Consider the following 17,667-nt stretch of genomic DNA (forward strand, 5'->3'; position numbering starts at 1 on the left):
AAAATGAGAACATTCGAAGGTGGAAACTGACGTTCGAACGTTTGCCTTCCGTAACGAGGCAAATTAACGTAATGCGTCGCGACGTTCGGAGTAGTACACATGTTGATAAAACAAAATGCAGTTGTTGTTGTGCACAAGGTAAAGCTGCAGCTTCAAATATACGAGCAGAGTTTTTTTAAATTGCCCGTTCATTCGGCCGCCACGGTGCATGTATGTGTCCCCCACACTACACGCACACGGACCACTTGTGTGCTGATCACGGATCAGCTATGATCTGTTGCACCACTACTCTGTGCCCTAACCGGTTACACCCCGCCTTTCCGAAGCCCCGCCTTTCCGACAATAGACTTCCATTCATCGTAATAGCGGGGTTTTCTATTTTTTCTGAAGACCCCGCTATTCCGAAAAGGCCAGTGAGGGAAACCCCCAGTGCGCAGTGCGCATTGATCCTTTTTTCCTTTTTGGGGTCAAACTGATCATGTGCATAATTAACTGCAAAACAAGCAAATACTTAATATTAATGACATATAGCCTAATGTTCATTATGCTTCTGGCCTGTCTAGCCTCTACCTGGTCTTTTTACTAAACTTAACCAACTCCTTTCTTCATTGCCTAAGCCCAACCAAAGCATCTCCCTCAGTCAGCTGTCAGCACGAGCGGCGGCTGCAGCCTCGCGCCCCTGTGAGCTCAAGCCGGGTTCAGCCACGCTCGAGCGGAGCAGGGGGGGGGAGTATTTCTATTACTGTGTGGAGATCTCCAACAACGGAGTCTGGGAGAAAGCAAGTGGGACAGATCTGCCCAGTCCCTGAGCAGCACGTTTCACAGACAAGCCACAACACAGAGTGTAAACAACGTCACGCGGTTCAGCACCGTGGACATTGGACAGCTGCGGGGGGGAGGGTGTCAGAACAGCGGTGTTTCGAAGTGGGGGTGTTTCGGAACAGCGGGGTGTCGAAGTGGAGGTGTGTCGGAATGGAGGGTTGTCCCCGCCCTAACCCCGCAGCCCCCGCGAGGTGGGGGAGGGTGGGGACGCCGCCCCCGCCTGTGAAGCCGGGTTTCCACCGAATCAACGATCCTCTTTTTTTTTCCTTTTTTTTTATATCGCAACATATGGTTCACGTCAAGATAACTTCTGTATTTTTGCTATTCAAACTTCCACAGTCCATAGTTCTCTTTGTTTAACACTTAAAGAGACTTTTGGTTAAGTAATCATGGACAGCTCCTATGCAGGATTGTTCTGCTGTGTCGTTGTCGCCACCGTCATCCCTGCCCCCCCCCTCGTCTATAATGAGGTAAAAAAAACAAAAAAACATTAACAATTCGAATATTATTTGAATATTTAACATAAGATGGGTTAGAAATTCGAACCTGATTTGGGGGGAAGATTGACAGCCCTAGTGTGCATCATAGTGCGCGTGTGCGTAGCGATACGCCGCTTCGATGGCCGACAAACACGGCTCCAGAGTTCAGGGCTGTTTGACAGCAACATCAAGTTGTGACAATCTTCAGAACGACGTGGTCAGCTTTTCTCTGTGGGCGTTTTGAAAGTGTGTGAAGCAGGTTGTTGGTGGCGAGCCCGTCCACAGCAGCTCATCACTCAGCTTCTGTGCTGCTGCTCTGCTCTGCTAACACACTGACTGTGTTCAACAGCTCACACAAGCCCACGTTCAAGAAGCTCAGCTGTCACTTTGAGCTGCTTCTGACTCCTGCCCTCAGCCAAGCACTGAGTCAACACTCTGAGCCTGAGCCGCCACATGAAGCAACAACCTTCAGCCCATCTTGGTGAGCCTCCAAACAAACCAGCTGAGCCTCTGCAGCTGCTTCATGTCAGCAGCAACAAGACCAACACTAGCAGCTCTGCTCTCACCTGTCTCACCTTGATTCTCAGCATTCACAGTCATTGACAGGAAGTGGCTGCAGTGTGTGCCGTGCTCTTCACTTCCTGCTTCACACTCCAGCCTCTCCCAGCCAGTTGAGCTACCAGGGAGCAGACTTTAGCTGCCAACAGCTCCCTACAGCCAGCCTCCACTGGAGCGCAGCTTTCCAGCCTCCTCTGCCTCTGCTGCCAGCTCTGTGGATCTCAGCTGCTTCCTCTCATGCTTCCTCCCATGGTTCTGTCAGCTCCACAACATCCACCAGCTGCTGTGTTTCTGACCACAACTCAACATCTGCTCTCAGATCAGTGCTGCACGTTGCTTCAACAACAAGTGTCTGAGTTGAAAACAACAGTTGTAGAAGCTGAGCTCGTTCTCTGCTGCTCTGAATCACAAACACTACGACTGCTCTCACCTTCTTCTCTCTGGACTCATCTCAACTGTTTTCTCTCTTCAGCTTCTTGAGAAAAATCCTCACACACAAATCCTGACATGTATGAACCAATGAGAAGCTGAAGCTTCAAACAACTACAACAGCTCCAGTCAGTGAACTCACCTCAGAGTCTCCAGTCTACAGTTTGGACTCTCCAGTCCAGCACACAGAAGCTTCACTGATGAATCATCCAGGTCGTTGTCACTCAGGTCCAGGAGTCTCAGGTGGGAGGGGCTGGACTTCAGAGCTGAGGCAACGACTTCACAGTGAAGCTCTGAGAGTAGACAACCACCAAGTCTGTGATTAGAGAAGAAACAAAATGTGTGAGAGTAAAATCAGACAATTTGTACTAAACACACACAACATGTCATCATGTGATCAACATGTGCTCTTCACACTCTGGTTCAGTTCATCTTCTCTCTTTGTGTTGGACATGAAACGATAATCCTCATCAGGGCTGGGCTGGAAAAACCCATTCAGATTCAGATCCACCTCCTCTTGAATCCTCCAACATCCATTCATCAAAGCCCAGATGGATGTTTAATCCAGGCTCCTGCGGCCGACACAGGTAGATGTGGTCAGGTGAGCTCAGGTGTAGAGCTGCAGGTGTCACCTGAACAACGCTCACACACATTGATTTTCTCCAAACATGAAATGAAGTCAAAGAAAATCAAGGTGAAATGTAGAAACATCTTTAGTCAGAAGATCTGACCACTAAAGTGTGTGTCCTGCACAGATCTAATCCACACTAAGGACACGCTGCAGGTTGTCATGGTGACATTTAAGGTGGACTGATTGATTTCCATGGGTCACTGAGCAGCACACAAGAAAACATTCCACCTTAAAAGTGTGTGAGAGCTGGCGGCTGCACAGTGACTGAGATGGTTGATGAGTAAAAAGAGAGAGAAGCTGCTTTGATCGTCCTTCACTCTTCTGACAGTTTGTGTGTCTGTGCTGATGATGGACACACAAACATGACACAGTCAGTCTGTTACACTGGAGCTGCAGCTGCTTCGACTTCACAACCAGCCACAACTGAACCAGCAGGTGAAGCACAGGTGTGTTAGCGCACACAAACACACAACACTAGCAGCACACACACAGCAGCCTCTAGACTCCAAGGTAACAAGTGTCCAGTCAGGTAGAAACTGTGTGGAGCTGAATGGAAGCAGATCTATGTGCAGGATGTGAAGAAGCAGCTGTGACTGTTGACACACAGTGGAGCTGCTGCTGCTGCTACATCTGCTATCTGTTGCCATGACGACTCCACTGTTGCTCATGTTCAATAGAAAGTGCATTAAAGGAACTGCTTTGGCTCCATTCATCATGTCAACATTCATGGTTTTAATAATGCAACAATTTACAGCATCAGTTCTCTGAGCGTCTCATTCATGTCCAAGTCAAACTGGAGTTGGACTGAAATCTAAAACACAATCATGATGTTGAATCAGGAATCAAAGTGAATCAGAGATCAGATGGATTCAGGTGATCAGTGATCAATACCCAGCCCTGACCCTCATCACTCTGTCAGACCTGCACATTGTTCATGTCCATCTTTGTTGGACTTTAATCTTCAGCTTGAAGCTCAAACTGAAACATCTGCAAGTTTAAAACTCAGTGTTAAAACATCTGGAGAAACAACACAACTGACCTGAGACTGTGTGTGTGTGTGTGTGTGTGTGTGTGTGTGTGTGTGTGTGTGTGTGTGTGTGTGTGTGTGTGTGTGTGTGTGTGTGAGAAACTAATTGATGGTATTATTGATCATGTCTGGACTCACACAGCCTTCCTGCAGTTCCTCACAGCTGGGATCAGTCTCCATCGTCCCCGATATGATGTGTTGTACTTCTTCAGGTCCAACTGGTCCAGAACCTGCTCTGACATCTGCAGCATGTAGGCCAGAGCTGAACACTGGATCTCAGAGAGTTTCTTCTCTGATCTGTTCTCTGACTCCAGGAACTGTTGGATCTCCTGATGAACTGACTGATCCTTCATCTCCGTCAGACAGTGGAAGATGTTGATGCTTCTGTCAGGAGAGATTTTATCACTCTCCATCTCCTTCAGGTTGTTGATGGTTCTCTGGATGGTTCCTGGACTGTTGTCTGTCTGACCCAGCAGACCTCCTAACAGCCTCTGGTTGGACTCCAGAGAGAGGCCATGAAGGAAGCGAACAAACAGGTCCAGGTGACCGTTTCTACTGCTGAGGGATTTCTGCATGGCTCTCTTCAAGAAGTCATCCAGGGTTAAATCATCATATTGTTTTCTCAGGAACTTCTTGAGGACCCCTCTCTTCCTGTTGGTGAAACAGTGGAACATGTAGACTGCAGCCAGAAACTCCTGAACACTCAGATGAACAAAGCAGTAGACTGTTTTCTGGAAGATCACACTCTCTCTTTTGAAGATCTCAGTACAGAGTCCTGAGTTCACCAAGGCCTCTGTGACATCCAGACCACACTGCTCCAGGTCTTCTTGGTAGAACATGATGTTTCCTTCCTCCAGCTGTTCAAACGCCAGCCTCCCCAGCTTCAGAAGAACTTCCCTGTCGGCCTCCGTCAGCTCCTGTGGACTCGTCTCATGTCCTTCACCGTACTTGTTCTTCTTCCTCTTGGTCTGGACCAGCAGGAAGTGTGAGAACAGGTCCGTCGTGGTCTTGGGCAGCTCTCCTCTCTGGTCTGTGGTCAACATGTGCTCCAGAACTGTAGCACTGATCCAGCAGAAGACTGGGACTTGACACATGATGTGGAGGCTCCTGGACGTCTTGATGTGTGAGATGATTCTTCTGGATAGATCTTGTAACGCCCGCCAATGTAATAATGCCCACAAACGTAATAAACCACAAACGTAATAAAAATATGCAGCTTTCAATGTAATAATCCTGCAAACGTAATACATTTTCCACAAACGTAATAGCCGCTGCCTACTACAAACGTAATACGCGATTTCCCACAAATGCAATAACTATTACGTTTGCGGAGCTTTATTACATTTGTGGGGAAGTGAAAATCTTCAATTTTCAATGTAATAAAATGTAATAACGCAATGACTAATGGTCGTTGTGTTGGTTGTTGTTGTTTATATCTACTAATAGCCTACTGACTGTGCGAAATCCAGCTGCTGACTCTCCGCTCCACGATCACGGAGAGCCCACCCCACCCTGCCCACCCCTCAAACAGCGCATCTCTCTCTCTCTCTCTCGCCGCTGTCTGCGGGAAAATTGAATTGAATTAATAAACCTTTAGATGCCTATTTAGACTTATAAGTGTTGTGTTTACCTTTTTTTAAAAATCAGGCTATCTCCCTCTGTCAATCACAACGCGTTTCCCAGATTTGTTAAGAAGCTCTTAGCGCTAAGATCTTCTTTGGAGCGCTCTTAAGAACGCTGTGAAAGAAGAACGTGTTTCCCAGAGTCGCTCTTAGCTTAAGAAGATCTTTCACTAAGAAGGAAACGTAAGATCGAGCTGACCCACTCTTTCGAGTCTTCTTAGCGACTTTTTAGCACTTTTTCAAGGCAAATCAATATCACACTAAGCAAGATTTAAACAGTGCACATCGTATGTTTAAAACATATTAAATATGTGCCGAAATAAAAAATAGAGATAAAAAATAAAATAAGAACAATAAATAACCTAAATATGAGGAATAACGTGTGCTCTGCACATCAGGCACACAAATAAAATTAATCATCATGACTATCATTTATCATATTTTTTACGCACACATCCACGTGCCATATCTGCATGAACATCAAAAACACAGCCGTTCTTAAATCAACCCCTAGTGTCGCTGTTGCATCGTGTTTTTATGCAGTGGGCAGCTTCTTGGTGTGGTGGGGGCATCGCAAGCAAGGGTCAGTGTCACGGAGTGTGGCAGCCGTGACACCGATCCTCCCGTGCCATGTTATACTGGCACTAAAAAGACTGTCACGCATTAACACTCCACTACCTAAATATATATGTAGCCTATATACATATGTATAGCATTGATCATTCAGTGATGATGAGAAAAGAAAAACGTGTTGACCACCAAAATAATTTTCTATTGGGTGAATTTGAACCCAGACCACAGCAATGCTTCAACTTGCAGTGGGGATACTCTATGAGGTGAGCTATTTGCTACCTTGTGTTTTCATCCTTTCCAGAGTTGTCTGGCTGTAAACCAGCCAGCCCCTGCGCACATTTTTATTTTCACACACATCAATCACATGGTCAAGCAGCCGTCTGGCCGCATCATTACGCGGCTGTGCCGTGTCACCTACGGCCAGTCCGTCGCTGCCCGTGACCAACGCGGCAACAACAGCGGAGAAGTTTCTAATCAGGCCCGCCGACACCTGTGTTAACCCCATGTTTGACAAGTGGAAATCCCGTTTTCGGTTTATTCATCGCCCGTCGGTGCAGCTGCGCTTGTCACTGTGTGTGATTTATGCGCTTAATAGGTGGCGTGTGATATAATAATCGATTTGCCTGGCATCGATTGATTCAGTTTCAGTACTCTGGTGGTGGACAGCTCCCGTTAAGAGCTTCTGAAGAAGCTTCTTTGGCGTGATCTTAAGAAGGCAGTTAAGAACGCATCTGGGAAACACCCGTATCTTAGCGCTCCTTCTTAGCCGAACCCTTCTTAAGAGCCTTCTTAAGTCCTTAAGAAAGATCGAATCTGGGAAACGCGGCCAATATCTGTCCTCTGTCATTATCAGCCCTGTCAATAAACAGGTAGGGGGAAAACCCTCCGACCTAATGTTAAACTAACTTATCATTGGAATGTACACGAGGGTGTGCGCTATAGCTACGCTCTCCACCTGGCTGAGCTCTGTTGTCCCCCACTTTAGCCCCCAAAAAATCACAAGCACTTTCATAATGTGATGCGTGTGTGTTACTTTGTTATTTCTGTATGACAGACCGTTACCAACACACCGCTATGGACACGATCTGGTCAGAGGAGCAAAAGAGAAAATATGCAGGATATTTACCTTATGTTTCATTTTTTAAACTGCTTGGGACTAATTGTACTGACAAATGACTTGTAGCTTGTTACAGGGAGAGTGGAGGCTCCTGGCTAAAAACCAAACCTGCTGATCAGAGGCTCGGACCCGGTGTCATTCTCCTCTCGTCTCGGAGTCCGCGGCTCAAACGCGCTCTGTAAACTGTAATCTCTTGTTTGACATATATGACATATGATGTTTTAAAACTAATAATCACAAAGTCTCGGCATCCGAAGGAGGCGATACGTGAACGAGGAGCAGACCGTGGTGGTTTTCAATCACACACTCCGACCCCGCTTGTTGCATCTTTAGAAAATATAATTCAGGGGAAAAAAAGACTTACAAACATGGACCAAAACGGCTCCATAATACGCACAAAAATCCAAAAGAAACGAAAATTAACAAAAAGATTAACTAAACTGCATGAAGTGGTTGTTGTATGCCTGACAGAGGCATGCGTAAAACTATCCAGGCTATCTATTTAAAACACACACCATAGGCTACTTGCAAACTGCAAAACGGGGGTCTTATATAGTCATTATTATTATTATTATTATTATTATTATTGTTACTGTACGGAGTCAAATACAACGAAGAGCCAGTCGCTCGAAACGTTGTCTTTATCATATATTTATTTATTTATATAATATTGTTCTACTTCGGGAGAAGACAGTGTTGAGTTCTCTTTCTGCCTCATAACTATGTACAGTGCCATGGATTTATCGGGGAACTGCTGATATTTTGTCTTAGTAGTTTGTCTCGTAGTGCTGAATATGACCAAGTCGCTGTCCGCTGTCTCAGTGCTGAAATATGAATGAATGACAGCGTGTCACTGCCAGAGAGAGAGAGAGAGAGAGAGAGAGAGAGAGAGAGAGAGAGAGAGAGAGAGAGAGAGAGAGAGATGCGCTGTTTGAGGGGTGGGCAGGGTGGGGTGGGCTCTCCGTGATCGTGGAGCGGAGAGTCAGCAGCTGGATTTCGCACAGTCAGTAGGCTATTAGTAGATATAAACAACAACAACCAACACAACGACCATTAGTCATTGCGTTATTACATTTTATTACATTGAAAATTGAAGATTTTCACTTCCCCACAAATGTTATAAATCTCTGCAAACGTAATAGTTATTACATTTGTGGGAAATCGCATATTACGTTTGTAGTAGGCAGCGGCTATTACGTTTGTGGAAAATGTATTACGTTTGCAGGATTATTACATTAAAAGCTGCATATTTTTATTACGTTTGTGGTTTATTACGTTTGTGGGCATTATTACATTGGCGGGCGTTACAGATCTTCATCACTGGACCTCCTCCTGAAGTACTCCTCCATCTGGGCGTCAGTGAAGCCTCGGACCTCTGTTACCCTGTCGACACATGTAGGAGGGATCTGATTGGCTGCTGCAGGTCTGGAGGTGATCCAGACCAGAGCCGAGGGAAGCAGATTCCCCTGGATGAGGTTTGTCAGCAGCACGTTGACTGATGACGTCTGTGTGACATCAGACACAACCTCCCTGTTGTTGAAGTCCAGTGACAGTCGGCTTTCATCCAGGCCGTCAAAGATGAAGAGAAGTTTACAGACAGCCAGCTGCTCTGCTGTGACCTTCTGTAATGTTGGATGGAAAACATGGAGCAGCCTGAGAAGACTCAACCGCTGATCTCTGATCAGGTTCAGCTCCCTGAACGAAAGCAGAACCAGCAGACTGACATCTTGGTTCTCCAAGCCCTCGGCCCAGTCCAGAGTGAACTTCTGCACCGAGAAGGTTTTTCCAACGCCAGCGACGCCGTTGGTCAGAACCACTCTGATGGGTCTCTGTTGGACAGGTGAGACCGTAGAGACGTCCTCTCTCTGTTGGACAGGTGAGACCGTAGAGACGTCCTCTGTCTGTTGGACAGGTGAGACCGTAGAGACGTCCTCTGTCTGTTGGACAGGTGAGACCGTAGAGACCTCCTCTCTCTGTTGGACAGGTGAGACCGTAGAGACGTCCTCTCTCTGTTGGACGGGTGAGATCGTAGAGACGTCCTCTCTCTGTTGGACAGGTGAGACCGTAGAGACGTCCTCTGTCTGGACAGGTGAGACCGTAGAGACGTCCTCTCTCTGTTGGACAGGTGAGACCGTAGAGACGTCCTCTCTCTGTTGGACAGGTGAGACCGTAGAGACGTCCTCTCTCTGTCTGGACAGGTGAGACCGTAGAGACGTCCTCTGTCTGGACAGGTGAGACCGTAGAGACGTCCTCTCTCTGTTGGACAGGTGAGACCGTAGAGACGTCCTCTCTCTGTTGGTCAGGTGAGACCGTAGAGACGTCCTCTCTCTGTTGGACAGGTGAGACCGTAGAGACGTCCTCTCTCTGTTGGACAGGTAAGTCTTTAAAGATGTCGTTGCACTTGATTGGAGTGTCCTGGAGGATCTTCTTCTTCTTGGACGTTGTCTCCAGCTGTCTCACCTCATGTTGGGTATTAACCTCTTCACTCTGTCCCTCTGTGATGTAGAGCTCAGTGTAGATCCTGTTGAGGAGGGTTTCCCTTCCTGTTCCACTTCCTGTTTCCTCAGTTCCTTCAGTCACTCGTTCACATCTGCTCCTCAGACTGATCTTATGTTGATCTAAAACCTCCTGCAGACCACGATCTGCTGAGAGAGAAGAGACAGAGTCAGACTGAAGACAGAGAGTCTGACAATCTGATCAGATTATTTTCATCAGCTACAGAAAAACTACAGACAACAAAGAGAAGGTTTGAATCATCATCTTAAATGTCAGTGCTGTGTGATGGAACAATGACTCTGGAGAAAACAACAGGTCCTGGTTTCACTAATGACCACATCAGCAGACAGATGTTCAGTCTCACTTTGTCCACAGCTGCTCTGATTGGCTGTCTGCAGCTCACCTCTGGTTCTGGGTCTTTGTCCATGATCCTTCAGGACGTCAGAGTCACCACTCCTCTTCCTCCTGTCAAGACATTTCTGGATCAACAACATGTCACAGTCTCAGCTCCACATCTCTGATCTGTCTGATGGATCTGGTTCCTGGTTTCTCTCTGACTCAGGCTTCAACCTTCACTGACTCCATTTACTGCATTTAGTCCCTTCACTGAAGAATCTTGTTTCCTGACTCATTAGACATCATCTCTGTGAACAAATCCAGATGCTGCTGCTCAGACAGTGTCTACAGTGAAGCTCTAACATGTGAAACTCATCATTCAGGCTGTAAAATGATCCTGCAAACTGCTGTAAACTCTGTTAGAAACCAGCTCATCAACGTTCACCAAACCACCTGGAATCAGCCACGTCTTTAAAGCTCATGTTGATCAGCTGCAGGAAGAACATGGAGGAGGAACAAGTCCAGATGTTCTTTCATCAGATCAGTTCAGAAGAAACATGAAGAGACCTGAGCAGTTAGTATGAAGACACTGATCAACCACAAGAACCAGTTCCTGTTGACTCACAGTCACTATGAGCTGCAGAACCTCAACACACTCAACACTGCTAAAGAGGCTGGAGCAGGTCTCTTACCGGGAGTCTGACGCTCCAGGTCCAGGTTCAGGACTTAAGTCTGGAGGATTTCCTATGGACTGGTCACTCTTCAGAGATGGACAGGTGGATCCTGGAGACTCTGGTCCGTCCTCCTCTTCCTCCACATTAACACTCATCTTCAGGACTTCAGTCAGTCTGAGAGAGAAACCAGAAACACTTAACAACACTGACGTTAGCTTCAGATTCAGCAGTTAAATGGAAAGTTAAGGGGAAATTAAATTCAACAGCTGAGCTCTGAATCCTCTGTTTATTTCACCTCTTAATGTGAAAACTGTGTTTAATTTTGTGTTGAGTGTAAAACGTTAACACTTTTCCAGAGAAGATAACGAGTCTTTAAAACAATAAAAGTTTTGTGTCTTATTCCTTTGGTTTTTGATCAGAACCTGGTCTGATGTGGATCAACTGTGTTTCAGACTCTTTATCTTCTCTGGGTCAGTGTTAAACTTTTATTTTGAAGGTCAAACACACACAGTTTTCACATTAAGAGGTGAAATAAACAGAGGATTCAGAGCTCAGATGTCTCACTTAAGTTCCCTTAACTTTCCTCTTAACTGCCTGTTTACACTGACTGACACACACACACACACACACACACACACTATGCTGGTACAATCGTGTCATATTACGTGTGCACCTATCAACTGGACATGTCACACCCACGTGCTTTGACGCCTGTGCAGCAGACAGCGCCTGACGTGTAATGTAGTTTCCTCATTGACTTATAATGGCCCCCCGTTCACTCGCACGTTCACGCGTGATGGCTGCTGCACGCCGGTAATCACACTACGCGTAGTGACCACGTGTAACATTCATGCGTTATTTAGCGAACGCACGCATTAACGCTCGTGTGAAGCTGATAGAACACTTTTGTCAGGCGCTCACGCGTACGCGGAAACGACGTGCGCAAACTGTGTCACGCGTGACAAGAAGCTGCGTTCGTATGAAGCAGATTGTGCACGTCTGTCTGTCACTGTTTGACTAATGTTGTTACGCGTTCACACACGCAGACTATTGCTGCGCAGCCGGAAGTTGATCTGCCCGGTGCGCACCACTACGTGTAACGTGACGCGTAGTTGTTCTGTGTTCATTTTCATCCAGTAGATGGTGCAATCGATCCAATACGAGATACAGATATATAGGCTGCTGCATGACATGATTTATTTGTTCAATGAAGACAGAGAGAATAATCCGTGTCCCAGCTGGCCACAGCGGCCGGCCGGAGCCACTCTCTCCACACCTTGCGTCTGAGCCGCTGTAGACCGTGGTCCAGATGCCATCCCCGGGTCAAGCTGCTGCTCCGCCCCGCTGACCAGGCAGCTCACAGCAGCAGTGGCGGCTGCGGCGACGTCGCTCCCCGGTCCGGGACGGAGCGATCCGCTGTAGGAGCAGGCCGCTGCCTGGTCAGCGGGGCGGATCAGCAGCGTGACCTGACTCTGATGGCATGGACCACGGAGCTCCGGCCGGGGGGTGGGGGGTGGGAGCGGACGCAAGCGGGGGGTGTGGAGAGAGTTGCTCCAGGACGGAAGTTTCCAAATATCATAATAACAAAACAATAAAAAAGTCAAAGACTTATTCTGTTTTTTATTTTAAAACAGAATAACAGAAAAACAATGTTTTTTTTGGTTTTGAAACGGAAAAACGAAAGAGTTCTGTTTCTGTTTCTTTTACTTTGCTTACACATGGCCTGCAGACACAAATTAATACAAACATTTGTAAGTTAACCACGCCCCCCGCATGTAATCAGTTCATTGACAACTGCTGGGACAGCTGGAGATGTGCGTTAGGTTTGTGTACCTGAATAGCTGCAACACACTCCCGGCCGAGTTTTTTTTTTTTTTTTTTTTTTACACTTTATTAATAATTTTATACATACTGTAACAAAACTGTCGAGCCATCAGGAAGGTTGAAATTGAAATATCAATGCAGAATCAGTGTCAACCATGGAGCATTAAAAGACATGACATCACTGAGCCTCCTCCTGTCTATAATATAATTATCTCATGGGTCTTTTCCATGGATGTATTATATTGGTCTTTTCCTTTCTCCTTCTCCTTCTCCTTCTCCTTCTCCTCCTCCTCCTCCTCCTTCTGCTTCTTCTTCTTCTTCTTTTGAATTTCCGGTCCGGCAGGCAAAGTCTGGCTCACTGCTGCCTCCCCTGGTTGACTAAAATGAAAAGGCCAACGACATTACACGTTATGTTACGCGGAGTGGTGCGCACGGTGCAGATCAACTTCCTGCTGCGCAACAGCAAAATCTGCGACCGCACGTGTGAACGCGTAACATAATTTGTCAAACAGTGACTGACAGACGTGCACACGCTGCTTCATACGTACGCAGCTTTTGTCACGCGTGAAATACAACCTGCGCGTAACAACGCACGCACGCGTAACAAAGTAACCATGCGTGCACACACACGTCGCTGCACGTCTTGGGCGCATGACGTCTGTCCGACTACCCATTTCTCCGACCATACATTTCTTTATTTTTGCGTCCATTAGTCCGACCTCCCATTTCTCCGACTTAAGTAGCCCTAACCCTTAACCTTACCCTAAACCTAACCTCAACACTGTTGAATGGGTAGTCGGAGAAATGAGCCGTCGGACTTTTGGGCAGTCGGACTGATGTATGCTCCCCACGCGTCTTTCCGGTTGTTTTGATATCGATTTCACCCCATACACACACACACACACATACAGAATACAGTATGTTAACAGTTTTTATTTCTCATATCAGCGTTTTGTCCTAAAACTGTAAACCTGGTCCCAGTGTGAGTAAATCTCCAAACGCCGCCTCAGAAAAAAACAAACAGATCTTTAGTGAAACGATGACGTCATAGCCTCAGCTCTCTAACCTGTAACAGAGCCAGTCTACGACGAGCCTTACCACTCTCCATAAGCCCCATTGCATCGAACTTGGTTGCAGTTCCACCAGAATTCCACTAGTTGTGCTGGCGGGCAAGTGCAGAATGAATGGGGTCCTATGGAGCTAGAAGGCTAAATTTGTCCCTTTCACCTGGTAATCGTCGAAAAACCGCAAATATTGTTGTATTTTCTGAAATGGATTATAGGTTAGAAGTGAAATTGTTGATAAGTTTTGTCCTTTCAATTTCCTACAGGTTGGGCTGTTGTTGGCCGTAACACACTAGCATTCTGCTAATGAATGCTGATTGGTCAGTGACGGACTTGCGACTATTTACGACCAGAGATCCCACCTGATGACACAATAGCTGTAAAACGGGCAAAAAGCTGTTTTATTTCCTTCTGTAACGCTGTTATTATGCACTTTATTAACTTTTTATTTTAACTTTTTTTTTCAAGCGAGAAAGTAACTGTTTAGACCCTCAGTATGCGGTCAGTTTATCCAAATGACGGCTGTTTAGACATCTGCTCCGATGTTTTTGTAGAAGTGAAGCTCCACCTGTGGAGCAATGAGCCGGTCTGCTGACGTGCTCGGCCGGCCAACCTCCGTCGTCATCCCGGGGGAGAAAACGATCGCCAATTAACTTACCCGTAGGTTTTTAGAGGTTTACCAGCGGCTGGTTAAATTCTTTTTAGGAGATAAATGTTGGTCTCATTGATGAACTCTAACAATTGTGGCAGTAACATTAGTTTGTTAAATGTAAAGTGAAGCTTCATGTGTGTATTGGACCGAAGAACAGCGCTGCCTGGAGGCTCTATAGCCTACATTCACCACATTTACATCAATAAATACATGTTTTACACTGAACCAATCGTCTGCATTAAATTCTTTTTTTTAAATTATGTTATATAACATGATTACAGTATGCGGTTCCGTAGACGGGCTCTCATCGTGCTCTGAGGTGACTCAGAAACCGTAAAGCAGCACCTTTGGCTGTGACGTCATCATGTTTTTTTGAACGGCTTTTTAGAACAGATAAGTGAACTTAAAAAATCCAATATTCAGCCAAGTGCATTTTATTGCTCCCCCCTTTTAATAATAACATTCAAATTAATTCACAAAAAATTATTTCCAGAGAAAAGTGGATTTTTAGGGGTGTATCCCCATTGACTCCCATTCATTCTGCACTCGCCTACGAGCGCCCCCACATGGACAGAGACGTGTTCCGAGAACCCGGAAGTTGAACGAGAGTGGCACTTCTCAATATTAGAAGTTCTGTGTCTGTAACCTGAGCAACACCGCTGGACAGAAACTACAACAACAACAATGTTGGACTAGTGTAAAGCTTTTGAAGGACGAAGCAGAAGCAGATGTTTTAGTGAAAGTGTCGGTGTGGACAGGGCCTGAGTCAGACTGAGACAACAGGGAGTAGCTGTCCTCCTGCTGTCCCCCCTTTAGTCTCAGTAGTTCACTCTGACTCCTCTTCCCTCCACACTTCACAGGGACTGACACTCACACACTTTAACGGTGAAGAATAATAATAAAGTTGTTTAACACTCACCTAACGCAGCTTCTCTCTTACTCCTTCTGTCATCTTAAAATGGCGTCTGAACTAACTACTTTCACTTTCTATCTCCTCCCTCTGTGTGTTTACAGGAAACAGCTGACACTGTTACTGACAAGGAAAACTAATGTCTGAGAAAACAGGAACAGATTTTACATTTTATAAATGTTGAAAGTTCCTGTTGAGTTGTACTTGTTGATTTTCAGAACAAACAATAACTCTGTTTAATAAAATCTTTACAGTAAAAGGTTCTGCAGTTCCTCACTCTGACCACAGGGAGGCAGTCAAGTCCAACTCCAGCACTTCACCACAATAAAGGTTCATTCCCACAAGTGGAGAGCACACTCCAGAAATGTTACATTAGTCTGATCTGATCACAGAAATAAGGACAATGATGTATTTTCCTCATTAACCTGTTGCCATTCCGACCGTCGGGGGGGTTTTAATCAGGGAGGTGTCATAGAGGATGTCACCAGTCACTTGAAATAGTCATGCCACATATCGTTGGAAAGCTAAAACTCTTGTGATTAAAGATATGCCGACCATTCCTAAATATAATCATCACAGCAACACTCGAATCAGACTATAAACATGCTAACAAAGTTCGTAAAAAGCCGATATAACTCACGATTTGTGTCAGGGCAGGCTCAGGATCACAGGGTTTCCCCACAAACTTGGTGTCGTTACATTCAGAAAAGTCCAGTAAATCCAATCCAGTAAAGTATTTAGTCCAAAACACACGGTTGTACCGGTAGATAACCTCATCCCGCTGCTGCATCTTATGAAATTACGCATTGTATATCCAGTAAATCCGTTTATTTCTCCTCATAAGTCCGGCGTTTACATGAAAACAATGTTTATTTCACTTCACAAAATGGCGCTGCACTCTGAGCTTTCGATTGACAGCTCACTCGACCAATCACAAGCTCCCTCTCCCCGGCTGCCGCCTGCAATAGCGAATGAGTGGCTGTGTCTGTATGAGGAACATCCCCTCCGACAGCGCTGAATGGCTTCAGCCAATAGAAACCGATCCCGATGACACTGATGCATTGAATAGCCAATGAAATTCCGAAAAAAACGATGTGCTGCATTCACGGTCCCTGGGAAAAGGCAGCACTGCCATTTCCATGCGTAACTTTGCAAAAGCTGCACTTTGGCGCATGTATTGTTTCTCAATGGCAACTTTAGGAAAACGCCTAGATATACACTTAGAAAAACATGTGTAAAATACTCATTTTTAGCAGGATTGTTATCAAATTTGAACTGGGGCCAGGTAAGGCTTCATGCTGTAGTCCCATTGTGTTTTCCAGCTAAAATTCTCAGCTACACTCATCTTCAGGCATCTGATTGCAACAAAAAAATTCAGGCGAGAATAAAAACATTCTAATTCAGTGTGCTCCCACTTAGATTACTCAATGATAGTAGCACTTATAGTGATTATTTCAGTTTGGGGAAAAACTTCAGAGTGTTACCTTTCAAAAGAGACCAAGCCCATCCATATTCTCCAAACAGTTCAAGAACAGCATTCAATTTACTTTGGGTACGCCTTGGATAGGCGAATATTACAGAATTTATAGGAGTGACAAGGGGTTAATCTGATCTGACTTCTGACCAAACGTCACATTCATAAATGTCAGAAACAAACAAGACGACACGTTTCTTGGTTTATCAACACAGAAATGGAGCAGCAACATTTCAATAGTTTCCTCTGTACAAAACAAAAAGCAGCTGAAACAGTTGTGCACTATGTTTAATGTCTTTACTTGAATTATTATTCACTAATCATGTGTTTTAGGTTTTTTTTATATTTGTGTTTATTTATATATTGTTTTAATATTATGTTATTAATTTATTTCTTCAAATTTCTCTTTGTCTATATTTGTTTTTATTTGACCACAATGATTTTGAATGATTTCTCAAAATAAGCGATCTCATGTTGCCTTTGTCAGTGCTGGTTGACTGTTTGAAATAAAGTTTTTAATTATTAAAGCAGATATCAGTGGCACGGCCGTTTCGGCTAATGCTGTGTTCAAGGCAGGCTTTTGAAACCGTAAGTTACAGCTTCAAGTCACAACTACGACTTGGTAGCGTTCCAGGTAACCCGTAGCTCGTGTTTTTACCGTCCTGTTGTCTGTGAAAGTTCCCTATAACGGCCACTCGTAACTTCCGACCCGTGAACTCGTACCAGATCGAACTGGTATGACTTCACAGGAAGGAAAAACACAAAGTACGAGTTTCCTTGAACGCACCATGAGTTAGCAGCCCCCGCCCTTGTCAGGCATCAATTGGTCCTCGTGCTACGTCACCACATTCACGCGCATCCCTTGGCTGCACACACAGCCCTTCATGCCGTTCTCTCCCCTCATTGGATAACACTTGTATCCCACAAGGAAAATTTTCTCCTCGGGTTACAGCAGAGCAGAGTGACGGAGAGACTCGTG

General features: G+C 45.5%; 2 protein-coding genes across 3 annotated transcripts in view; both read right to left on the reverse strand.

The window, feature by feature from the left end:
- The window catches only part of LOC146982284 (uncharacterized), a 62,745-nt gene that overhangs the window by 22,762 nt on the left and 22,316 nt on the right, over positions 1-17,667 (reverse strand). The gene's annotated exons all lie outside the window — the stretch shown is intronic.
- On the reverse strand, positions 6,786-10,937 carry LOC146982286 (uncharacterized). Its single transcript, XM_085785493.1, has 4 exons — positions 10,783-10,937; positions 10,158-10,219; positions 9,427-9,900; positions 6,786-6,847 (listed from the first exon to the last, which is right to left on the reverse strand). The coding sequence occupies exons 1-4, from the start codon at positions 10,917-10,919 to the stop codon at positions 6,786-6,788; spliced, it is 735 nt and encodes a 244-aa protein (XP_085641619.1). The 5' UTR covers positions 10,920-10,937.

The sequence above is a fragment of the Trachurus japonicus genome, chromosome 8 (assembly GCF_045865225.1).
Source record: "Trachurus japonicus isolate A0001 chromosome 8, Traja_1.0".
Taxonomy (NCBI): domain Eukaryota; kingdom Metazoa; phylum Chordata; class Actinopteri; order Carangiformes; family Carangidae; genus Trachurus; species Trachurus japonicus.